The following is a 27,607-nucleotide window of genomic DNA, read 5'->3' on the forward strand; positions in this document are numbered from 1 at the left end:
TCTCACTTAATAGTTTATTACAGAATACATCAATGCAAAAAAAATATAGGTTGAAAAATAGATCACAAAAAATAAACAACCTTTAAATAATTACCCTAACCAATCTTGATTAAGGTAAACGAAAAATTAATGATAGTTGTAAAACACTTGATGTAAAAATATGAAACTGATCAAAATATCAGACACTTATTGCTTTTTACTGATTACACATCATATGTATATTTTTGATTATGAGCTAAAAACAGGGTTGCCACTAATTTTAAAAATCCTGACACACCATAAACTATCCTGAGTCAGCTAGTGTTTATTAAAACACCATAAAAATATTTTTGCTTCTCCGCCACAATTTTTCTTAATCTTAAGGTCTGTATAGTTATACATAAACAAAAAAACTTATTTACTAAGAGCATGACAGTGAAAATATATGTGTTTAATTACAAAACGCTTGAAATATATATTTGTAAAAGCGTTAAAATTTTTAAGTGTATACTATAATATAAGATACTTCAGTAGAACTCTAAAATTCAAATAAATTCAGAAGGTTTTCTACAAAAACTTATGGGGAAACCTTTTTATGGTAAATTTTTGTGAAATACATACTAAAACTTGTATGTTTATTTTTTAAAAAGAGATATTTTGAATTCAAAATTAAAAAATCCCCTTTTCAAAATTTTGAAAGTTTTATAAACATCAGATTAAAAAAGTTTGAAAACAATTTAAAGATTTGTTGGTAGTAAAACATATTATTTTATAACAAAGCATTTTTAGCCATTTTAGCCTGTTTTTTAATACATTAAGCTCTTTAACTTTATTGCTTTAATCTCAAAAACTACAGTGAATTGAAAAATAGTAAAAAGGAACTTGTAGCTTAGTTATTAATGTAAAAGATAAGAACAAAATATACTTTAAAATTAATTTACTCCCTTCTATGCCCTTAAATTAATTTTCAACATTATAACCTTAATTATTTATGGAATTGCCATAAATCTCATCTTTAGCACTCAAATAAAAAATTAAAGTAGAGCTACCTGATATTATTGAGGTAAATACTATAAAATCTAACCGTAAAATATAAATCAACAATAAAAAAAAAAACGCTATTGATTAAACAGACTTAATCTCATTCAGATCTAAAAACCTAGCCTGAGTTTAAAACTCTTTAAACCAGCCTGACTTTCTTTAGAAATGTTCAAACTAGTCTAAGTTAGTGGCAACCCTGTCAATATAACAATTTTAAAGCAAATCTACATTTATTTACTTGATTATAACTAAAAGGTTTTTTGTTTAATTGACTTACAACATGTTGTAACTTTTTACAATGCTATGTAGTTTAATAAAATTTAAAATCATTAATATAGCAATTAGTATGAATTCACTACCTGTTTAAAAAATAGTTTTATAATTAATTTAACATTACAAATTTTTTTTACAAGCACCTTTCATTTAGCAGTGTCTGACAGTCTGGCTTTTGATCTGTTTAGATTGAGAAGCTATAAATACCCTTAATTCTTCAAGTTTAAATGAGTCATAATTATTATACTAAATTATGGATTTTGAATTTTAACTTTGATCTGGTATAAAAAAGCAGTTCATAATTTAAGTGTCACTTATGCACAAAAACTTCTACTACCTATCCCATTACCCTCAACAATTGATTTTAAGCTATTGTGAATAATCCAAATTAAAAAATACAAATGTATGCAGTACTGACAACTCGTGGAAAAATTACCAGAGCAATCCGTACAAGCTATCAAACCATTGCCGAGTTACATTAAAAACTCAAAGTTATTCGTCATTTTCCGAAACAACTAAATTAATTTCATCAGAACTTATGTTGTTTACAGGGTGAGTAAAAGTTACACTTTGTTCTGTCCCATCACTCGGTATATTTACGACGTTTTTGGGTTGCAGGCTTCTAATATCTGATGAAACGTGACTCGATGACATGATGTCGAACTTTATTTGTCCCAACGAAACTGCTACAGGTGACTTGTGTGAGTTGCTCACCATCTTTGTGGCACAGGAGTTGAAGCATTTGCAATCATCAGTGGAATTCTTAGCTGAATTTAGTAAGTTTGTGTGTAATATTAGCTAAAAAAAAAAAATTGTTTATTTGTTTGTAGAAAAAACAGTTCTTGATTAATAAAACAATTTGTTTGCTAAAGAAGACTAAACTGTTTAACATCAGAAATATATTTAATTCTTAAGGCATTATAACATTTTTATTATTCAGACCTGCTAAACAGTAAAATTATTAAAAAATTAACACTACACTTACTTTGTTGACAGCGTGGTGTTTTAGACTGATGTCTTATAAATTTCGTTGAATATGAATCAATTTCTTTATTTTTATTTTGGCAAATAGTTAGTTGCTCATTTGTAATGAGGATAGGAACTATTTTTTCTTCTAAATCTTGAAACCTATAAAAGTATAGTGTTTAAATATTAAAAAAAACTAAACACTGAAACTGTATATTTATTTTGACAAAACAAAGTATTAATGCATTTTCAATCATCAAGGTAATTAAGTAACAGTAAAATTGAGTCCAACATTTTTTTGAAAATATTATTTACCCTTGCTTGAGAGCTAAAGTTCTAAGGTATATAAGAAACTTTATATTAAGACATTATTTTAGTTTCAGGTATAAATTGTTTAGTAAAAGGTGTCAAATACAAAAACATGGGGAAAAATACTTATTGTATAATTTCTGAGAGTTAAAAAAAACACTAAAAACCTTCTTCTGCATCATTTACAAAACAATTTAACTCAACTTTCAGGAAAATTTCCTTGTTCTACAGGGAAAAATGTTATTCTAATGACTTAAAACAATGCGCATTTTATGACTATAAGTTAAGAAAAAAATACTCAAGAAAAATCATACAGTGCGGTTGTTTATCAGATCGAGAAAGTTTGAGAACAATTATTTAAAAAATATAAGATGTATATACTTTTAATGAAATAGTCTTTTTAGTTGGGTCCTTAAAAAGCCTATTGAAATACTTATTTAACGGTAAAATTATATTTTCCGACTTTGTACTACCCTTATATCTCAAAAACTAGTTCAAATTTAAAAAGCAGCTTATAAATAAGATAAAGCTCTCTAAACCTAGATCATCTTTTTAAAAAGTGCCTTACACCCCTATGGCCTTAATAAGTTTAGTGACCTACAGAACTGAATCATAGTATTAATCTGAAGTTTAATTACACTATTCCAATATTCAAAATAATAAGAATAGTAAAATAAAATAAAACTAAGAGATATTTAATAAAAGTATTTTCAACACAAATACGGTCAATACAAATAGGTAATAAATATTCAAAAATGTCTTATTTTAGTTTGTGCGTAAAGAATTTACATAAAAATTGCAGCAAAAAGTCAGTTCACAAGAGTTTGACACTGAAAGCAGAAAATTATTGAGACCCTAAGGGCATTTCGTTAATAAGTTGAATTAATCTTAAGCAACTTACTAATATTCAGTGAGCACATTTTAATCGTAACCAATGGTTATACTTTAACTTATTATCTACAGGGGTTACACATTAAAGTAACAAAATAACTCAAGCTTGTTGAATTTTTTGTGTTAAGTACATTGTAACATTATCAGATTTAAGATATATCAAACTTTAACAAATTTGAAATAAAAAAGTCTTTACAATAATATTTTTTCATAAAAAAAGCTAGTTTACCACCTTTAAAATCAATATACTTTATCTTATCAAAAAAAAACATTATGAAGCTTAAAAAATTTATTTTATAAACATTTTAGTTAACAATATTTCCAGTGTACCTTAATACCATCTATATGTTTTGAACTAAAAAAAATAAAAACTATTAATAGATTACTAAACATTTTTATAATTTAAACAACATGTGTAAAAAAATTAACTAACTTATTATCTCTATTTTCCATCAAAGATGATTTTACAATTTTCACATTTGGTTCACTTTTAATCTCATCAACTTCGTTAAACTCCGATTTTAGCACGGAATAAACACCTGTGTAGCTAATTTTCCCTTTAGGCTGATACTTTTGCAAATGAGAAGAAGATTGTCCAAATGATTTTGCATCGTTTTCTTGCAAAGTTGATGCTCTACAATTTGAAAGTTGTGAATCCACTAATTTCACTGTATGTTTGCGCTTTAAAACTTGCCGAATTTTGTAGTCTGAAAGCAAATTTTTGGAGTTAGAAGAAGTTAAATCTGTAGGTGCTACAGGTTGTAATAAGGAGGGATGTAAATATTTCTTACCGACGTTATTGCTGTAACTCTGGTTATGTGAGCTGTAAACAGAACCCGGAGTAGAAGCACAGTTAAGAAACAAACTATTTGCATTTTCGCAAACGTTCCAAGATCGATCTAAACGTTTCTGTTTAGAAACATCCGAGCTTATACTTTCTAACTTTAGTTTTTTTCTTTGGAATTGCTTGATACTTTTAGAAGAGCTCAAGCAAAGATTTCTCGGACGTTTTTGCGCAACATTAACAGGCAACAGCTTTTTCTGCAAGTTCATGCAATGACCAAAAGACCATTTGTTGTAGTCCTGATGCTGGGAAATAACCACGTTTTTAGACATATTTTCTTGAACAATCTTAGAAATTTCTTTGTTGCAGGAACTACCAGTTGAATTGTCGGACCATCGTACACCAGAAGAAGGTAGTTCGTTGATTTTATACGAAAAACTTTCAGTACTACCACGAAAGTATAAGTTATCTTCACTAACAACACTGCAGCAGTCAGTTGAGGATGTCGTTGAACTTTCACCTGAGGCTGTTGAAGTGGTGAAAATGGAGCTGCAAGATACATTCAAGCAAGCAGAAGATACAACATCGCATACAGAGTTTGGCGGCTCAGAAGCGAATTCAGAGGAAGACCACTGATCAGCTACGGTAGAGCTGGCCGAGGAAGACTCGTCACTAGCTGAAGAGTAAACCGAAGTAGTGAAAGCGTCTCTTTCGGTGAAACTGTTGGTCAAGTTGTGGTAGAAAGACTGCTGCGTGGGAGGCAGCGTAACGAACTCGCGGTGGTGCTTGGTCGGGTCGATTCTTATGAAGGCGTTCCACGAGATGCACTTCTTCTGCGCGTCGCTCATCCACGGCTCGACCCTGTCGTAGTTTCTGAACTGCAGCGAAGTGAGGTATATTTCCGATTGAAGCGCCAACCCGATGTTGTTTTCCAGGGGCGGGCGGACTTCGTTCCAAACCCTGAATCTATTTGAAAAAAATTGTAATGAAATATTATTGATGGCATCTGGAAGCGGTGATAGTTAAGTAGTGATAGATTTAATTAATGCCCTTAAAAGTTTTAAAACTAACACCTAGCAAAACTAGCAGTTGCCATAAAAACATTCAGCTCTTAACTATTAAAAAAGGTGAATAAACGTACTTGCAACAGTTGAAAGCTTTCCTTACAATAGGATTCTCCCAATTTTTTTTCGGTATAGATTCAGAAACACTTTCTAAAAGTTAAGAAAAAAATACTGATTATACAAGTATAAAAATAAAAAAACAAACTAATAAATGTCAAACAAATTTTTTGTAACAAACTTAAGTTGTACTAATCTAACGAGATTTCGGCAAATTAAAATAGTTATACAGTATTCATAACTATAACTAAAGTTAGGATTCGTTTAATTTTTATTTATAAAACTTCTCTGTGAAATTAAATAATGTATTTTTTTCCGCTATTAAAATATTTATAATTAGTTTTATTAGCATCATATAATTTTTAGAGTCACAACTCATCAAATCAAAAACCTAACCTGAGTCAGCATAAACTAACGTGAACTATTCTGAGGTTATAAGTTAAAAACATCATTATCTGCATTAAGTTATAACCTTACTATTTAAGGTTATACATACAATATTTTACATATATTTTTCAGCAGATAATTAGAGGGACGGGTCATATATGCATGAAGACACTTTTGCACGAGAGTAAAAAAATATACAAAATAAGAGAAAAAAAAAACTAGAAAATTTAAATAAACACAAATTTAAAAAGAAGGAAAAAGTTACCGTCCAAGGGTAAAGGTTAGGGGTAACAGTGATAGTAATAATAAAATAATAAGTAACTCAATAAAACATCAAAAAAAAAACAGAAAATAAAAATTACCGACCGAAAGTAAGGGTTAGGGGTAACAGTGATAGTAAAATTAAAAAATATTAATAATTAATAAAATATAAATTAATAAAAAAACAAAAAATAATTTCAACCCGTGCAAAAGTGTCTTCGTGCATATTTGACACCTACCCGATAGTTAGACAAGATTTTGTACTGCATAGATAAGTTTTACTTAACCTGGTTTTAAATATCGGGAACTAACTTTAGCTTTAATACTTAGTGACTGTAACTAGTCGTTACAATACTGTAGCTAATTTTGCAAAGTAACAACCTATCTTAACTAAAACTTTCAAAAACGTTTGTTTTATGTTAGTAGAACAAATTTTGCAATTATTTAGTTTTTTCTTTATTAGAATTTATTTCGTTATATTGTTTCATCAAAAACGACTTGTCAAAGTAATAAAAGCTGCAAAGCACAAACAAACAATAAAAATTTTGATCTATAATAATAAACAAAAATAGTATACAATCCATTGTAGGAAAAATAATTCTATATAAGTACATATAGATATCATAACTGCATTTAATAACTTATTTATAATTTGTTTATTTAACACGTAATCCAAGTAAAATCATATTTAAAAAAAAAGTTATGCTTTAAATAGTTAAAACTGTTTAAACTTAAATTTATAAAAAAGTTGTTTACAAAATAAAAAGCCGGAAATATTGCGATAAAAATTGAAATCTTACTACAAAATACAGTTAATAATACAAACTATACAAAAAAACTACCAAAAACATATTAGTTTAGTGCAAAAATCTTTTTTAAAAACTAAATTTTAATATATTATTCTTTAAAAAACTATTATAATATATTTTGAATAAAAAATATTACTGAAACAAATTAGTCTCATGAAAGTATTTAAATAAGAAAAAAAACAAAAATTTATAAAAATGAATGATGACAACTAACCGCGTGTGACTCTGTTGTCCCAGTCGTTGCAAATATACGATGGATATTCATAATTCCTGTTAATTACAGCTGTTGTAAGTATTGTTAATGTTTTGAAATGAAAAGCTGCATACTAGGCATTTTAAAATGCATAGGATATATATAAAAAAAAACTATTAAATTTGAAAATTCCGGTAAAAACTGAGAAGAGTTATTAGAAAATTTCATAATAGTTGTTTATGAGACTATAATTAGTTTTAACTTGTACTATTTCATCAAAAAGTACCTTTATAAAAAAATTAAACCAACTTCTTTGAACAGTTAAGCAACAGAACTGCAGACTAACTTAGTACAAAAAAATGCCACAATGAGGCACAAAGTTATGGTTTATATTTATTTTATGACACAATTAAAACTTTTTATTAAGTCAAACGTGATAATTGATAACAAATAAAAAACTTGTTAATTTTCAATATAATATAAATTCCCGAGTACTTATAAGTTAACATAAAAAGAAACTGTTTAAAAATGTTTAAGAATTTTGACCTTACAAAATTTTGAAATTATCTAATCATTCCGATAATAATAGAAAGGTTTTTTATGTTTTTAAGATAGTTTAAACACTAAACTACAATAAAATTTATACACTAACGTGTTTAATTCATCGTAAGTGTTATAATTTGATCGGGCAGCAGTAGTTACTTCACTGATAAATCTTGCTGTGTATTTTCCTAAAATTGGTTCAATTTTACTCTGAAGTTCCCTTGTTTGCAGGCCGGGCCAGCCAAGCAGACAAGGTATCAAGGCTTGCGCTAAATCTCCAACTATGTGCCTGCAAAATTAAAAGTTCAAACAACAATTAGCTAAAAATTGATAAATTAAATTTAAAAAAAAAGTAGAACGAGTCCGGAATACATTAGGTTCAATTAGCTTTTGCTAAGTAGTAACTAATTACGGCGTTTCGCAATAACTGCTGAGCATTAAAAAAAGTAATTAGCAAAGCAAAAAGGTTATAAAAAACAAAGTTTAAAGACGTAACACGTTTAATTACTTTGTCTGCTTTAATTTTTATTGCGGCAACTAATTTTTTTTTATTAGGTTATAAACAGCACGCAGTATAAAGGTTAACAATTGGCGTATTTTTTTTTTCATCAAATAAAGCTTTCAAATAAAATAATAGCAGGCAATTAAAATAAAATCGAACGAAAAAAGCTATCAATTTCACTTAAAATAAGTATAATTCACCTTATCAGCGGATTTTTAAATGTCAGACATTAAAAACGTGCCTAAAACATTGTTTTGTGTATGCAATACGGTATTACACAACTTTTATTTTGAGTATGAGTATCTTACTGAGTGAAAAATATTTAAAATCGATAATTATCAAATTTACTTTTTAAGCATTTATCTAAAATAAGTTTGAATCTTTTAAGTTATATTTTAAAAAATTACTTACCTAAAATTTTAAGTTAAAAATAATTACGTGTGAACCTTATCTAGCTTTTTTGAAAGTAAGAGTTTAGGTTAATAAAGTTAAAACTCTAAACTGACTTGTGTTTGTAGCCATAAAGAACAAAAAGTTCTTTGCGAATAAATTTAAGAATTCGATAAACTTCATGAGGGCAAACTATAAAGTAAGAGTGGCTAACATCTTTTCTAGCCATTCCTTTCGACTGTTCAATCTGTAATTTTTCATAAATTGAACTCTAATATGTTTTCTACAAAAAACAAAAAAAAAAAACTTACAACTTATTAATATCAAAATTTTAAGTATTGCCATAGCTGATTTGTTTTATATTCGTAAAAAATAAGTTATAACAAAATACAAAACTCACAATGACGCAATGCTCATACAATATACGTTGCAATCTGAGTGTGTCCAAGGAAAGACCGGTCAAAACTGATGAGCTCATATTTTCATTTCCTGATGCCTTTTTGAGCTCCTCTGTTTCTCTTTTACTGTTTAAAGTTTATTTATTTTTAAATCTTAAGTATAGAAAGTCCTATGTATGCTTACAACATACTAAACCATGTGCACTGGGAAATTAAATAATGTTGAAACTTTTTAATATATTTGTTCAATACACATTTGTTACTTGAACTTAAAGCATTCAAACTCAAAATAAACCTAATGATTTTTTAAAAGTACAAGTTTGTACAGTTAGTACATAATTTAAGTTCAAAAAATGGTAAAATATTTGTTACTTGTAATGCACAAAGACTGAAAAAGCGGTCAAGTGGAATTTATTTTTTGGTGATTATTAAATTAAGCTAAATTTATATACAATTGTGTAGTTGTAACTCTTATTTCAAAGCTGGTTATGTTTATTCTCAGCTTAAGTTTTTTAAAAGAAATATAATTTTAAATTTAACCGGTTTGTGCTAGTCTTAAATATTAAAGTTACACAAAACTTTAATTAGTTTTTAATATATATAGCTTCGAAAAACACACAAAATGTCAGAAAAACTTATTTATTTATTCCTATTCTTTTTACCATTTTACTTCAATATATAGTAGTGTTTATTAAAAATTGCGATAAATTATTTTAAAACTTATTAATATTTAAAACAATTGCTATTAGGAAATCCCAAAATATAGTTGCAAAAACGCTAAAAAAATATTTCTAGCTTCCCAACTATATGTACTCTAGCCTGAGAAAACCCAGGTGAGGTTTCCTGGTGACATTTTAATGACCCTCGGTATACCCTCATATTACCGATAAGTCATTAAAAAAATATTTTTCTAATAGTTTATTTTAAAATGAACACTATATAAACAACAAGGTGTATAAAATTGGTCATATATACGCTTTTTAGGTATTTTTGTTCAGTTTGAGTAGCCATAAGTTTTGAAGTTAAATTTAAAAATATTTTGGGTGTATTCTCAACAAAAAAAAAAAAAGAATTTACCTCATTTAAACTTTTATAACCTATAAAAAACCTGAAGTAGGAAAAAAATCAAAAACATTTTTTAAAAAACGACATTTAGCTCTACTATACATTTTATTAGATTTTCTATCACTAAAATAGTCAATTTCAATTCACCAGCAGATTTTGTAAGGTAAAACATTAACTACTCAAACACACATCTATATTATAATTATAAATCCTTTTACAAACTAGAAATCAAGAACATAAAAATTAGTTATATCAAAAATGAAGATTAATTGCACTTGTTCCGTGGTAAAAAAATTACAAAAATTTGTATTTTAATAGATTTCAGAAAATGTATACAACTCAAAAAAAGAGAACAAACAGCTGTAGACGATCTTGTTCGAAGTGGGTGTTCCAGAACCTTGTATACCTTGCCTCTTTGTGCTCGTCGTTCTGAGGAACTTGAATCATGGAATGTTGTGTTTTCTTTATATTGTGATAAACAACTCGCACAACTTTTCTACAAGTCGGGCAGGAGCTCTGTGGAGAAATCAATTGTAAAATTTATGTGATTAAAACTTAATATGGAAACAGCATTCCATAAAAATATATAATCCAAAAACTCAGCGCTCGTAATATCAACCAAACTTGTAAAACGTAGTATTTGAAAATATATATTTAAATATTAAGGTATGTGAGAAATTATTGTTAATAAGTGTGAACAGCAAAGTATAAAATTTAGTGAACTTTTCCCTTTAATGAATTTAACATTTATAACAAGTTAAAGGAAAAGTATTTTTAAACTAAATTATGTCTACTAACTGTTATGAAAATGTTGTTAAAGTTAATAATTAAGTGAAGAAACAAGTTTCTAATACTTTATAAATACTACTTATTGATACCGACCTTTCTTTCACCGCTTAACCAACGTCTGATACAATGAAGACAAGTCCTATGAATGCAACAATCCATTACTGCAGCATCTCTTATGTTTAGTAAACATATGGAACACCTATTTTACATAAAAAAATACAACTATTTGAAACTAAGAACTAATAAACTGTATTAATTAGTTATTATTATAACACTTTTTTAGTTCTTAATATACTCTGAAATATTATAATCATTAAAAATATACTTATATTTGCAAAAAAGCTAAGTTTATAAGTAAAAACTAAGATATTTAAAAATTGTCTGTTTGAATTAAGTTTTGTAAGAGTTTACATACTTTACGAACGGTTTTAGGCTTTTATCTTATGAAACTGAAATTATTAAACCGTTAACGGTAATACTTTTAAAAAACTATTCGAGTAATACTGTTTTTTAAAATTAACTTTTATTATGGACAAAAATTGTAGCTTACACAGCTAAAATTTTTGGCTAAGTGACTAATCAACAATTTAAACAGTATTAATTTAGAGATAAATTAAACTTAGTTAATTTTGCATAAACTATTTTAAATAAAACAACTATTTCTAATATAAATTCTTTTTATTATTTATGGTTATTAAAAAAAAATATATATTTATATATCACTAAATTAAGTGACTAGTCATTTTAAAATTTAATTAATGTGTATCGTAGTAAATGTTTATAAAAGTTTGGATTCAGACTGTCAAATGAAATAAAAGTATTCTATCTCAATAAGTCGTATTTCATTGAAAAAGTTGTAATAAAACGAAAGCTTTGAAGTTATTGTTTAGTTTTATTTCATTTGATATCTGTTTTAAAGCTTTCAAAAGCATTTGCTTCATAAAACTAACAAAGTCAAAGCTGCATAGAATATTGGATATTATAAAATAATTTGTAAATTATCTAGAAAAGTTATTGAGAAAATACAAAACTTTCGAAAATGTTTACTGTAACAACATTTTAAAAGTAGAATTAAAATATTTTAAATTTTTTTTTAAATATTTACAAGGTGTTAGAAAAAATTGTTTAATAATTATACATTAGATAGAGAATAACAATTATTTATAAAAAATGCAAACCTAAAAAAATCATTAGTTTGAGATAGGTAATTGTTAAGTTTATAAATTAAATAGACTAACTCAGTAGTGTAACTTTTAACTTTAAAACTATTACAACCTTAACAACTAATACAACATATTTTTAATTACTTAAGTCGCTTTTCATTTGCCACGTCGTACAAAGATCTACCAGTCCAAGCTGGTAATTTAATCTGGTCTGACAAGCCACCTTCTAAAGTTGAATCGTCATACGCATGGGTTGGAACTTGCCACTCGGGAACTTTATCTCTGGTGAGTGTGATGTTGGGTGGAACCTTGGAGTTTGACACAGGTGGCTGGGCGTATATTGAAGTTGGAACTCTAACTCCAATACCACCTGGTGTAGTTACCTGTTTTATGAATGAGTAAATAGATAAAAATCTCACTCAAAAGTTATTTTCTTTGGAAATTTTTGTTAAATTTTAAACCTTTTTTTATGTTAAACTCAAAAACTTTAAATTATTTGACTTATAAATAAGTGAAAATTTTACGAACTATATTTGTAATATATTCATAATAAAACATTAAGGCTATTTTTATTTTTATATTTAAAATTTTTTGTTTTTTAGTGTTAGATTGCTGTAATTTACTGTTTATTGAACTATTTTTTGTGTCACTAAATGTTATAATTACAGGGTTGCCATACTGGTTTTTAACAAATTTTCTCCAGGTTTTCAAAATTTCTTCCAGGTTTTTGTAAGTACACGTTTTTGGGTCTATTTTTAATTCAAAATTGTTAAGGTAAAATACTTTGTTAAATGGTATAACAACATTGAAACTGTAAAGCTCCTTTAAATTTTTTTATAATAACAAAACAAATTTATCTATATGATAGATTTTTTGGATTAAATCAAAATATTACTACTTAACATGCAAAATTTGTTTAAAATTTCAGGTTTTTTAGTGATTTTCAATCAAAATTCCAGGTTTTTCTAGATTAAAAAAAAATTCTCTGATTCCAGGTTTTTCCAAGTTTTTTAGCTTAAATATTCAAGTTCCATGTTTTTCTAGGACTCCAGGTTTTGTACCAACCCTTTAGTTATCAAAAAGGTGAAATTCTCTCAATCTAACAAATCTAAGTATGTCTCTGTAGAGTTAGAATATCCATCTACCATATTTTTGTTTATGGTCTAACTATGCAATATAGTGTATGTATTTAAGAAATGTTATTTGAATACAAATGGTACTCAATAAATATTACTATATTTTTAATTTTACTAAACTATTTCAATAGAGAAATTTATAATAAATACTAACTAATTTGATTAAAATTCAATTTATTGGGCAAGATATATGTAAAAATGCTTATATCAGTCCAGGACACGGTCAACTTTTTTTGTTTGTGGTTTCTCTACGGCATCAATAATTATTAGAAAAAAATAAAAGTTAGTTTTGAAAAGTCTACAAACTTATTGCATACTACATAAGTTCAAAATGTTTTCAGATTTACAATCCGTCCTCAGTAAACTTTTATAAAACTCGAACTAGGTTTTAAATAAGGTAAATTAGGTTTAATAAAAGTTTACTAATGACAGATTGTAAATGTGAAAACGTTTTGAACTTATGTAATATGCAATAAATTTGTAGATTTTTCAAAACTATCTTTTTATTTTATCTAATAACTTAACTTATAAAAATAATAGCTTAAATCTAATTAAATAAACTGTAGTTATTATCAGCAAAAATAAATTGCAACATTACATTCAGTTTTTGCTGTTTTTTTAATACATTGCTGTATTTAACTACTTTATTCTATAAAATACCAATATTTTTTTATGTAAAAAACTTTAATTTAATTACAAATCATAGGGAGCTCTAACATATTTTTAAACTAACATTGGATTTTTAAAAAAGCTAAAAGTATTAATTATACTTTTAATTCTTACATAATATAAAACTTTAAACATGTTATGAGAAACAGTCAGTTTTGTATAAAGGTTCTAAAACGTACTTATGTATATTTCAACTATCAATTTTCTTAAAATTTTCAAAGTAATTATAATCTAAATAGTCCTCAAATTTTTATGATATATTATCATTGCATGATTGTAACCAAATACTATTTAATATATTTTTAATTAAATAAATAAAACAAGTTTTTTATATATAAAATTTATAAATAATAATATTTCTTTGAAAATATAATTCTTGTTTAAAATTGAAAAAAAACCCCAATAATTTTAAATAACTATTTAAAAAATAAAAATCAATTAAAGCAATTATAATTTAAACATTAATATAAATTTAAGTATTATAATTCAAACCTATTAATATAATTTAATAATTTTTTTTATTCTATTCCAAAATCAGTTCAAAATTTAAAAACAGTAAAAAGCAGCTGGAAGGTTGAAATTGACTAAACTAATTATTTGTAGCAAAAAGTTTCAATTATTTGTCATTAGCCCAAAAAAAAAGAACTTTAAAGTAAATAAAACAATATTTTTAATTTACAATTTATTGTATTAAAACTTAGATAGACATAACCAATTACCTAAAACACTTTAATTATAAAAAACAGGCAAAATCACTCTCGATATTTCAAAAAGTTTGAGTTATAAGTATTATTACAGTAACTTAATTGTGTCTCAACAAAAATTGTGGTTACATATAAAAGTGTATAGATATCAAGCTAACTTGAAGTTTATTTAAGTTTTCAAATAACTTTAGTTTAAAAATAAACTAACAGTACTTTTTTGATTAGCTCTCTATTTGTTTTAATTTTTTTTTTGTTTTATAAAACTGATAGACCTTAAAATAATATTTTGATCATTTTGAAAAAATAGTTAAATTTGAACATATACAGACATATTGTTTTCTAAAAATAAACTAATAATGTGTTTTTTAACTCTAACAACTAACATTCAAACTTTAAAATTGTTTTTCTAAAATCACTTATTAAAAAATTAATAAAAACTTTTATACCTGGACCATAAGTCTGTCATTGCCTTTCTTTTGACTGAACTGTTTTGAGGCATGTGATACTATAGCTTTAAGGGTATCACACAACTTTGCATCGTTGACATCAACATTTTTCTTTCCAGTTAGATACTTATCAACCATAGAATTGAATGGTTTGCTTCCTACTATCATTATTTTTTTCGATCCAAATAAGTTTCATTTAAACTTGAACCTAATAAAATGTTAATCTTTCATACTTTATCTGCTTACTTAATGTATAAATGGTATTTAATAGTAACAAACTATACAGTATCCTTCTTTTATTACACTGACATATGTTTATGTGTGTTAACGGACTTTTATAGGTTAATGGTAAAATCTATAAAAATCTATAGCAATTATTTTTAATTTTAATGAATACATGTATATACCTACGTTTGTCAGTGTAATAAAAGAAGGATACTGTATAATTTGTTATTATTATATTATATATTCCAGTGAACTTGTTTCACTAGGATCTTTTGTTAACAAATGCTTAAAATTTATATTTTGAATAGTTAAATGGTATTCATTAATTTTAATAAGACAACAAAACAATACTGTATTTTTTATGGTAAAAATAAGCTTTAAAAAAATTACCTTGAAAATAGTACCATGATAAAATCAAAAGTAAAAAACAGTATTTAACAATAATTTTATAACTTTAATAAAACTAAAAACAACTTAAAATAAAAAAATGCTGTATTAAAGTCAACCTTGTTTAAAAAAAAGTTTATCTAAACTTTTAGAGTCTTTTTTAGATAACAAAAACTTTTTTCTGCTTACAATATTCTAAGTAACTTCTGAGACATAGGAGATCAAAGTTGGTGAGTTAAATAGGTTTGCAAACTGAGGTTAAAAAAGGCTACTTTCTCATTCTACTATTTTCTAAAAAAAAATTCTTTAAACTTTCTATCAATTTTCTTTATTTTTTTAAGTGAGTCCATGAATAATATCAAAGCTTTCCCCTAAGGATTTTATAACTTAAAAAAACGTTTTCTGACTTTTTATGTTGATTATTATTTTTATGACAATTAAGAATTCCAATAAATTAAAGCATTTAAGTATTTAAGGCATGTTTGATAAAAATTTGAGCTGGTTGTAGAAAGGCAGTGAGAGGTTAGTTCTGAATTTTTTATTGTATTTTTATCAGATCAAATTAAAATAAAAACTTACTAACTTTTTATATCATCAATAGAACTTTAGCAAATTTTCATTGCTAAACTTTAATAAACAAAACTTTTGGTTTTCAACTAAAACTGTCCTGCCATCAGAATAATATACATTTCAGGTCTTTAGCTACAACAACAAAAATGTAGATAATTTTTTAGTAAAATTTTAGTTTTAAGAGAAATTGAGAATAAAAAAATTGCAGTTTATATTTTTGTATGTATTAAAAAACATATACAAAACTGATATTAGATTCATAAGTCAATATGGTTTTTTATCTTACAATGTTTAAATGTTACAGAATTGACATTAGGACAATTCTACTCAACAAAGCCAGTATATCTAAAAAGTAAATTTAATTTTAATTTGTATGAGAAATATCTTATATTTCACAGTTTAAGTGATATCATTGCAAACAAAAAAGTTTGCAATGAGTATCTTTTTCAAAAAATATTTTATATAATAAAGTGTAATTAGTTTTTGTAAAGAAAAACTGTAACTTATGTAAATATCTGCACTGCATGCTTTTTATTGCACATTACAATCATTTTTACAGGAATTTTTGGTTTCTGATATTCATTATTTGTTTGCTACGAGAGGTGCAAATATCAATAAAACTCTTTGTACCTATTTAAATATCTTTTATAAGGTATAAAGCGACAACTTAAAGAGGGGTATTGACATAGCTGTCCTACATTAAAAAAAAATGTCTAAAACAAGTTAGTTTTGTTTTTTAATTAAGGCCATAGGGGGGGTAGAAGCCATTTTTTGACCAAAAATAACATATAGACTTATATTATAGTAAATTTCATAATCTTTCAGATGCTTTTTTTAGTTTTTAAAAATATTAAGTAACTTTTTTTTTTTATGACTGGTTATATAAAGGGTTGTCTTTATAAAGGATATATAAAGGGTAACTTTAAAGCCGTTTTTCTCGAGTTTTTAAAAACGGGCTTTAAAATCTATCTACTCCTCCATTTTTCAAGCAATCTTCTTCAAATTTTCAGGAAATGTTCCTTACATTATGAGAAAAAAACGTTATTTGTGAATTTTAATAATTTAAAAAAATAAAAATTTTATGACAAAAAAAAAAAAAAAAGTGATTTTTTATCAAAAAAAATTTTTTTTTTCAAAAAAAAGGTATTTTTACTTTAAATTAATAAAGTCACAAATAACGTTTTTTTGTTATTGTATAAAGAATAGACTGTGAAAGTTTGAAGAAGATTGCTTAAAAAATGAAGGAGGAGATAGATTTTGAATGCATTAGTCTTTTTTCGCCGTTTTAGTTTTTCCTTCCCCATAAGGAACCTGTTATGCGGCCCGACTTTGGCCGGTCATATCTCAAAAACTAGTTCGAATTTTTTAAAACGGTAAAAAGCAACTTGAAGCTTAGTAAAAACTCTATAAAATAAGATCAACTTGTAAAAAACATGGCCTACCCCCCCCCCCCCTATGGCCTTAAACTTTTTATAAAACTTCGATTGAGATCATGACCATATTGCCAAAAATCAAAACCCTGAGGCATATATTGAACAGGTCTCAAGCAAGTTTATAAGTCTGAAACATGAAAGCAGAGCAAACTCTACAGCAGGGGTCGGCAGGTCAAAAGAGGAACGTTTTTTATGTGCTTTAAAAATATACTTAATGATAATATTTTAAATAAATAAAAATGATGCGATAGATTATCCTTTAAAGATAATACTAAAACTTAATTTTTGTTTTTTGAGAAAATTAAAATATTAAACTAGTTGAAAAAAAAACTTAATGTTGCCGGGCCCACGGGCCGCAGTTTGCTGACCCCTGCTCTACAGCATGGAATCAACAATAATTGAGAAAGAAAAGCCCAAGCTAAACAAACAAATGACACTAAGTGGAAAAGCAAAATTATATACAAGTTACTAATTAACATAATTTTACTTAAGTTTTGTTTGTTACATTCTAAAATTTGTTAATGTTTAAATCCTATATTTAAACACCATAAAGCTTTCTAAATTTTTTTTTAAACTGTCTACTTACTAAATATTCTTCAAATTCATTTATCCTTCGAAAATTAAACTTTATAGTGTAGTTTCAAAAACGCTTGTGAAATATAAATAAAATGGAAATGAGTAACCTTAATTTATGTATTCTGAGTTGCAAATGGTATATAAACCTTTTTTATTTATTTGCTTTATAATTTTGAATTAAAAAATTATATGTATATATATATATAATTGCGTAAAAAGAAGTATGTTAAAGAAGTATGTTTGCAGCCTTAGGCGCAAAAACATTGATTTTTAATTAACTTGGGAGGTGATAAAAAGAGCACAGCCAATAGCAGATGGTAACAACCCTGTTTGTAGGCTGTGCTTAAAAGAATCAACAGCCTTATGTATGCGTTAAAAAAGGAAGGTTGTTTAAATAAGAGGAGTGAATTCATATCGTCTTGTCGACATATGAAAAAGCTCCTCTTAAAATACAACAAATTTTGAAGTATTTTATAGTCAATTAACTGTTGTTTTAATTATGTTAAACTGTTGTTTTAATTAATATTTGAAGTATTTTAAAGTTAATTGATTAGTTAGATGGTAGATTGATTTTTGTACTGAATATTTGTAATGTACAATGTTCAATTCTTACATCATATTGTTTTGTTTTTTTGTAAACTTTTGCATCTTTGTTTACCAAAGTGCTTTTTATTTTAAATTTGAACTGGCTGAAGATTAAAGACAATCTTTTTTGTCTTTATGAAACATATGTTCCAGTATTTTTAAAATCTTCATTTCAATAAATTATATAAAAGCCCATCAAATGGGCTCAGTAGAAGGTGTTCAAGTTTGAATATTAACCTTATTTTATATATAATATATATATGTGTATATAAGATGTAACGTAATAAGGCGTTAGATCCTGGAGATCCTGATAAGCTAAGCTTATCGGAATGTATATCACAGATGTTCTTGTGCTAAAACTTTATTTCAACTAACGGCGTTTCACTGCTCTCAAATAAATTTAAGAACAGATCTACGGAGTCTATAAAATGTTAACACACATTAGAAAAAAAGCAGAAAAAAGCATGTATAAATTATGTATAGTGTTTATCTAGGTAGTAACTATAAATGGACTTTATGGTTTAAAAACAAAGTTTGGGATAAAAACATAAAATTATAAAATTGTCTACAAAAAAAACAAATTTAATAAAAGTAGGCACTAACCTCAAAAAGCTCTAAGAATAGACAGGTTTTAAAAATGAAAATTAAATTGAGTTGTGCAGAAATGTTACGTCATAATAATTTTAACAAGTTGTTCAATAATTTATACAGCTTAAAAACATGAAGTATTAAACTTGCAAGTATATGTAAGTTTTGTGAAATAAATTAGTACATAAATAGACAGAGTTATTTAAAGTAGAATCGTCGGTTATGGGGACAGATATTCGATAAATCTTGCCGCTTATTCAGAAGTAGGTCTTTATCTTCTGCTGCAATTACTGCTCTTTCTGTATTGCAAGTTGGGCAAATTCTACTTACTCCGTTGGATGCATGTTTTATCTTTGAAACAATACTCCACTCCATGTTTGGCCTTTTACCGTACCTGTGAAAAAAGCTCCAGACATAATCCGATAAACGCGTGCTTTGTTTTTTATTTATATTTTTAAAAGTATGTTTATGATTAGCGTATCTATCCTTGAAACTACCTGCTGTACTTCCGATATAAATTTTATCTGGGCCCTTACTTTCAACTTTAACTTTATAAATTACATTTTTAATTAAACAATTACCTTTTAATGGGCAGTTATCTTTGTTTAATTTACGGCAATTACATGTTTTAGGCATATTACTTAACTTATTACCATTAGGGTTAGTTGGTTTTGAATATTTATTTATAGTTTTATTGTTATGCATTTTGCTTATACTTTTAGCGCTATTATCACTTACTTGTTCTAAGTTTTCTTTTATCATTTTAGAAATACTTCTAGTTATACGTTGATTATTATAATCTACACTATTGTTAGTACTATTGATATGGATATTTTCATTATCATTAATATTAAAGTGATCATTATAGCTTATATCTTTAATGTTTAAAGTTTTAATATGTTTTACATTATTGTTACCATAATTAAATTTTTTACTATTAGGATTATCATTATTATTACTGTTATTAAAATTATTATTATTATTATTACTGTTATTATTAATTTGATTAGTATAATTAGAAATATTGTTCATATCTACGTTATTACCAACTTTATTACTAGAGTTATTATTTGTATTAGCTTTGATATGTCTATTTTTAAAATTTGAAATTACTGTTTTGTTGTGCGATTGTATTAAAGTTTTAACATTACTCATGCAACTATAAGAAATTTTAACTGTCTTTCTATTAGAAATTTTGTTATAAAAGTGGCTATCGGGGAAGTGTTTATCGACTAGCTTTAAAAATTCTTTACCTAAGTTTATATTAACTGAAGAGCAATATGGAGGATTATACCACATTATATGTCGGTTACGCGGTTTTTTGCGTTTTTTATCTACATCTAATTTTTCATACTTTAATTTACATTTAAAACCTCGATTTTTTAATTCATTTTCGTACGGTGCTTTTATTTCGTTAAATATCTTTTCATTCGAAGAGAGGGTACTTAGACGTTTTTGTGTCATTACCGGGAGGCATTTTTTTACATGGTAAGGGTGGTCAGAATTAATATTGATAAAGTTTAATAAAGAATTCGGTTTACGGTACGGACGGTAAGTATTATTAGATAAATTTAAAGTAACATCTAAAAAATTCGTTATTTGCGCTCCTATTTCTAAAGTTATTTTAAAACCGATATCAGACATCAATCTAAACGTTGACTTTTTAATTTTTTCGTAAACAAGAGGTTTTGAAAGATCAATAACACCGAGTCCATCATCTCTATACAACCCACAATTATCAAAAATACTTTTGAGTTTATCTAGGATGTATAAGCCTACAAGATCGCACACCTCCGCTCCATGAAAACTACCCATTGGTATATCAAAAAAACTATCGGTATCATTTTTCTTCCAAACATCATCACCCGAAAAAAGCAAAGAGTCGCACGAATGGAATATAATGTCTGTATCTGATTTATTAAAATTAGAAAATTGGGATGCATAATCTAGTGCGTTAATTAAGTGCGCTTTTGTAATAGACGGGTAAAATTCGACGATATCAAAGCTAATAAAACGCTTACTACTTTTATTGTTAATATTATTAAACCATTGTAATAGTTCACCAGTGTTTTTCCATTGGATTAGACTAGTGGCTGTTCTTACGTCTTTAATTATACTAGTTAAAATTTGTTTAGATATTTTACCAATATGCGTTTTACTTTTACTTATTAGTCTGCACTTGACTGTTGCAGGAAAATTATCTTTATGATCCTTTACTGTTATATATGCTTGCGATCTTTCTAACTTAGGTATACGTTTACCAGTAATATTATTTTCATTTAAAAGTTCTTGTGCACGGGAGTCTATCGTATCAGCCGGATTATTGGTACATTTTTTATAGTTTTTTGTGATATTATCTAAAAGTAACTTATCATAATTTTTTGGACTGATTATATACAAATTATTAGTTTTGTCTGCAAAAATAACAAGTTTATTAGACTTTTTTATAGAATTAATCTTGTTACGTAAATTATATTGAAAGTTATTAGTTTTACCGGGTTTAAGTTCAATTTTATTAATTAAATCAATTAATTCAGATTCAAAAGGTATTAATTTTACACAGATTGGTGCCGACTTTTTAGTCGGGAAAGGCAAAGATTTACTTATTGTACTTAATTTACTTGTGTTCAAATGAGCATCAGAATTATCGGTAACATGGTTTGTTTTTATACACAACTTTTGTTCGTAATAAAATGCACGCCATCTCATCTTTTGGATGAGGGCGTTTGTGTAATGAAACAATCTAACCTGATAAGTGTGCTTGTTCGCCAAAGGGATGTTTTTAAGGGAACCATCGAACTTCTTAAATTTATTTGAGAGCAGTGAAACGCCGTTAGTTGAAATAAAGTTTTAGCACAAGAACATCTGTGATATACATTCCGATAAGCTTAGCTTATCAGGATCTCCAGGATTTAACGCCTTATTACGTTACATCTTATAATTTTCCCTGGTACTTTTGTATTGGAGGATCTCTGAGGAATGCTGAATCCTAAGAAAAAAAGCATATTTGAAGTACTTGAGTTCGATGGTTCCCTTAAAAACATCCCTTTGGCGAACAAGCACACTTATCAGGTTAGATTGTTTCATTACACAAACGCCCTCATCCAAAAGATGAGATGGCGTGCATTTTATTACGAACAAAAGTTGTGTATAAAAACAAACCATGTTACCGATAATTCTGATGCTCATTTGAACACAAGTAAATTAAGTACAATAAGTAAATCTTTGCCTTTCCCGACTAAAAAGTCGGCACCAATCTGTGTAAAATTAATACCTTTTGAATCTGAATTAATTGATTTAATTAATAAAATTGAACTTAAACCCGGTAAAACTAATAACTTTCAATATAATTTACGTAACAAGATTAATTCTATAAAAAAGTCTAATAAACTTGTTATTTTTGCAGACAAAACTAATAATTTGTATAAAATCAGTCCAAAAAATTATGATAAGTTACTTTTAGATAATATCACAAAAAACTATAAAAAATGTACCAATAATCCGGCTGATACGATAGACTCCCGTGCACAAGAACTTTTAAATGAAAATAATATTACTGGTAAACGTATACCTAAGTTAGAAAGATCGCAAGCATATATAACAGTAAAGGATCATAAAGATAATTTTCCTGCAACAGTCAAGTGCAGACTAATAAGTAAAAGTAAAACGCATATTGGTAAAATATCTAAACAAATTTTAACTAGTATAATTAAAGACGTAAGAACAGCCACTAGTCTAATCCAATGGAAAAACACTGGTGAACTATTACAATGGTTTAATAATATTAACAATAAAAGTAGTAAGCGTTTTATTAGCTTTGATATCGTCGAATTTTACCCGTCTATTACAAAAGCGCACTTAATTAACGCACTAGATTATGCATCCCAATTTTCTAATTTTAATAAATCAGATACAGACATTATATTCCATTCGTGCGACTCTTTGCTTTTTTCGGGTGATGATGTATGGAAGAAAAATGATACCGATAGTTTTTTTGATATACCAATGGGTAGTTTTCATGGAGCGGAGGTGTGCGATCTTGTAGGCTTATACATCCTAGATAAACTCAAAAGTATTTTTGATAATTGTGGGTTGTATAGAGATGATGGACTCGGTGTTATTGATCTTTCAAAACCTCTTGTTTACGAAAAAATTAAAAAGTCAACGTTTAGATTGATGTCTGATATCGGTTTTAAAATAACTTTAGAAATAGGAGCGCAAATAACGAATTTTTTAGATGTTACTTTAAATTTATCTAATAATACTTACCGTCCGTACCGTAAACCGAATTCTTTATTAAACTTTATCAATATTAATTCTGACCACCCTTACCATGTAAAAAAATGCCTCCCGGTAATGACACAAAAACGTCTAAGTACCCTCTCTTCGAATGAAAAGATATTTAACGAAATAAAAGCACCGTACGAAAATGAATTAAAAAATCGAGGTTTTAAATGTAAATTAAAGTATGAAAAATTAGATGTAGATAAAAAACGCAAAAAACCGCGTAACCGACATATAATGTGGTATAATCCTCCATATTGCTCTTCAGTTAATATAAACTTAGGTAAAGAATTTTTAAAGCTAGTCGATAAACACTTCCCCGATAGCCACTTTTATAACAAAATTTCTAATAGAAAGACAGTTAAAATTTCTTATAGTTGCATGAGTAATGTTAAAACTTTAATACAATCGCACAACAAAACAGTAATTTCAAATTTTAAAAATAGACATATCAAAGCTAATACAAATAATAACTCTAGTAATAAAGTTGGTAATAACGTAGATATGAACAATATTTCTAATTATACTAATCAAATTAATAATAACAGTAATAATAATAATAATAATTTTAATAACAGTAATAATAATGATAATCCTAATAGTAAAAAATTTAATTATGGTAACAATAATGTAAAACATATTAAAACTTTAAACATTAAAGATATAAGCTATAATGATAACTTTAATATTAATGATAATGAAAATATCCATATCAATAGTACTAACAATAGTGTAGATTATAATAATCAACGTATAACTAGAAGTATTTCTAAAATGATAAAAGAAAACTTAGAACAAGTAAGTGATAATAGCGCTAAAAGTATAAGCAAAATGCATAACAATAAAACTATAAATAAATATTCAAAACCAACTAACCCTAATGGTAATAAGTTAAGTAATATGCCTAAAACATGTAATTGCCGTAAATTAAACAAAGATAACTGCCCATTAAAAGGTAATTGTTTAATTAAAAATGTAATTTATAAAGTTAAAGTTGAAAGTAAGGGCCCAGATAAAATTTATATCGGAAGTACAGCAGGTAGTTTCAAGGATAGATACGCTAATCATAAACATACTTTTAAAAATATAAATAAAAATCAAAGCACGCGTTTATCGGCTTATGTCTGGAATTTTTTCACAGGTACGGTAAAAGGCCAAACATGGAGTGGAGTATTGTTTCAAAGATAAAACATGCATCCAACGGAGTAAGTAGAATTTGCCCAACTTGCAATACAGAAAGAGCAGTAATTGCAGCAGAAGATAAAGACCTACTTCTGAATAAGCGGCAAGATTTATCGAATATCTGTCCCCATAACCGACGATTCTACTTTAAATAACTCTGTCTATTTATGTACTAATTTATTTCACAAAACTTACATATACTTGCAAGTTTAATACTTCATGTTTTTAAGCTGTATAAATTATTGAACAACTTGTTAAAATTATTATGACGTAACATTTCTGCACAACTCAATTTAATTTTCATTTTTAAAACCTGTCTATTCTTAGAGCTTTTTGAGGTTAGTGCCTACTTTTATTAAATTTGTTTTTTTTTGTAGACAATTTTATAATTTTATGCTTTTATCCCAAACTTTGTTTTTAAACCATAAAGTCCATTTATAGTTACTACCTAGATAAACACTATACATAATTTATACATGCTTTTTTCTGCTTTTTTTCTAATGTGTGTTAACATTTTATAGACTCCGTAGATCTGTTCTTAAATTTATTTGAGAGCAGTGAAACGCCGTTAGTTGAAATAAAGTTTTAGCACAAGAACATCTGTGATATATATGTATATATATAGAATAAAGTTATTCAACTTGATAAATTAAATCTTTCACACTGAACTCTTTGAGTTTTACATCTTGAAATAAACCTTTATATATATATATATATATATATTAGATTAAATGTTAAAAGCTTGATATAAAACTATTTCAAGTGCAGGAGCCTATCTATCGTGGGCCAGTAAAATCAGCAGAATCAGGCAAAATGATGAAAAAAAAAGGGATTTTTCTTAATCTAATTGGTAAACAGCAAAAAAACAAAAAAAGGATCATTTCTCAAATTTGGCTTTGTCAGAAATTATTTAAGAGGTACTGTCCAATTTTGATTAGAGAAACTCAGTTTGTGGGTCTTTTTTGATTTAAGTAAAGCATTCAATAGTGTAGATAGAAACATCTTACCAATGAAATTGGAACATTATGCTGCAAGAGGCAATATGCATTTACTAGTTACTTCTTATCTAAATGGAAGTAAACAGTTCATTAGCTTTGGAGGATATGATTCAACCTGTAAAAAAAATGAATATAGGGTACCGCAAGGCTCAGTGTTATGACTGTTATTATTCCTAATATGTATAGATGACCTACAGAAAAATACTAGTTTTAGCGTCCTTGACTTTGCAGATTATACAATGTTATACAATACATTAAAAAAAACACATACTTAAATGACAGTAAAAACTTTAATACAGAACAAAAAAGGTACCAGACTGGCTTGTGGTAAACAAATTTTAAGTAAATCTTAATAATACCAAGAGTATAATTTTACATCTAGTAAAAATAGTTTTCAGAAACTATAAATCTTGTTGTATAAAAAGGTAAAACAGTAATTAAAAATACAAATAGTGACAAATATTTGGGAATAATTATAGACAGAAACTGAAAGTAGAAAGAACACATAGAAACTTTAAAAATAAATTTATAAAACATACAGTATCGTATAAATCAAAACATTTATTTAATTAAAATCCATCATATTTCTATAACTTTCTGTTTATAAGCAATTTTAGATATGGCTCGTTGTGTTGGGGAAGAGACAATAAAAATGTATAAATGTGATCAAATCAATGTTCTCATAAACAGAGCACTTAGATGCACACATTATAAGAAATAAGATAATAGTGTAAGAAAATTAGAAGAAATTAATTAAACATTGAAAGCTTGTATCTATATAAATTAGATCTTTTTATGTTGAAATTTAACAATAATTTATTACTAGCTTACTTCAAAGATTACTTTAAAAGTGTAAAAAATACCCATAATTATTATATGAGGTCTTCAGAAACAAACGTTTTTCTGCCTAGATTTAACAACAAGAGTGGTCATAAGTCTTAACCTACCAAAATATTAAATTATAGACTGAGTTACCATTATGTTTGAAAATATAAGTTAATTTGGAAGGTTCCAGAATGAATTAAAACTAATTATTAATACTGATTACTAAGGCCATAAGTATAAGAGCATAAGATTATTGCTACTCGTTTTTTATTTTTGTTCAAGAAGTTAATACAATTTTTATTTTATGCTCAAAAGTTTTGGTTCAAAAGTTGATTTGTTTGGTTATAATAGCAGTGGTTCAGTCTAAATTGAAGCATCTATTTAGGCTGTTCTTTAAATTAGATTACTTATTAATTTTACTACTTTGAATTAACTTCTGAGTAACTACAAACTTTTTTTTTCTAGCATGCTCATGTAAAAATTAAGTTACAGATGTATTTATTTTAACAGAGAGTTTAGTATATAAGTTATAAGCTGAGATTACTAATTCAAGTAAACTTACTCTTCTTTTTTGAGGATTCCTAAACTTTTGTTTCTTTATGTTTGTAAATTTTGTTGTCTTTTTTATAGTTACACTGTTAGACTTAGAAAAGTATTTGAAATATAAAAAGTAAATTTTTAAATAGAAAGAAAGTTGTTGGTATTATAAATATTCATTGTTATTATATTTTCTTATTTAGTGCATAGTGTGTAAGTGTTACAGAATTATTTTTTAATATTTGTTTATATAAGTTAAGTTTTTGTTTATGGTTAAAATCACATATTTAAAGGTAATAAAAAAATAAATTAAATTGCTTATCATTCAAAAAGAAATTTCTTTAAGTGTTTCAATAAACCACATTATTAAATTATACAATGATTAGTTAACATATTAGCTTAAAATACCGATGAGTTTTAACGTAAAATTTTTTTATTCTATACCATTTTTACCTTCTTTAAAAAAATTGAAATTAATCTTTTAAGTGTTTTCATTTTTGCTAATAGGAATGTTTATTTCGAATTATAAAGTTAAGATAGAACATTTTTTTAAATTTCAAAAGTGTTTTCTACTTCTTCTATTTTAAAAATTTTTAGG

The 27,607-nt window shown here is 26.4% G+C and overlaps 1 protein-coding gene across 2 annotated transcripts; it reads right to left on the reverse strand.

The window, feature by feature from the left end:
* LOC145828442 (uncharacterized) lies at positions 1–27,149 on the reverse strand. 2 transcript variants are annotated; one of them, XM_082936212.1, is made up of 14 exons: positions 27,035–27,149; positions 14,820–15,027; positions 12,009–12,247; positions 10,795–10,900; positions 10,271–10,428; positions 8,850–8,973; positions 8,566–8,696; positions 7,667–7,846; positions 7,036–7,091; positions 5,385–5,457; positions 4,251–5,209; positions 3,893–4,166; positions 2,279–2,421; positions 1–2,060 (listed from the first exon to the last, which is right to left on the reverse strand). In XM_082936212.1, the coding sequence occupies exons 2-14, from the start codon at positions 14,985–14,987 to the stop codon at positions 1,786–1,788; spliced, it is 2,886 nt and encodes a 961-aa protein (XP_082792338.1). In that variant the 5' UTR covers positions 14,988–15,027; positions 27,035–27,149; the 3' UTR covers positions 1–1,785. The 2 variants fall into 2 exon arrangements, with proteins under 2 accessions (XP_082792338.1, XP_082792330.1); XM_082936204.1 differs by having other exon boundaries at positions 3,893–5,209.
* Between the last annotated feature and the right edge of the window lie 458 nt (positions 27,150–27,607).

The sequence above is a fragment of the Thalia democratica genome, chromosome 1 (assembly GCF_965202585.1).
Source record: "Thalia democratica chromosome 1, ktThaDemo2.hap1.1, whole genome shotgun sequence".
Lineage (NCBI taxonomy): Eukaryota > Metazoa > Chordata > Thaliacea > Salpida > Salpidae > Thalia > Thalia democratica.

Bases quoted from the DNA above. Each gene is read 5' to 3' on its own strand.
- LOC145828442 (XM_082936204.1), bottom strand. From the start codon at position 14,987: ATGATAGTAGGAAGCAAACCATTCAATTCTATGGTTGATAAGTATCTA. The intron at 10,901-12,008 runs GTAATTAAAAAT...TATGTAAAATAG, and splicing joins GCAAATGAAAAGCGACTTAA to GTGTTCCATATGTTTACTAA. The intron at 8,697-8,849 runs GTGAGTTTTGTA...GAAAAATTACAG, and splicing joins TGTATGAGCATTGCGTCATT to ATTGAACAGTCGAAAGGAAT.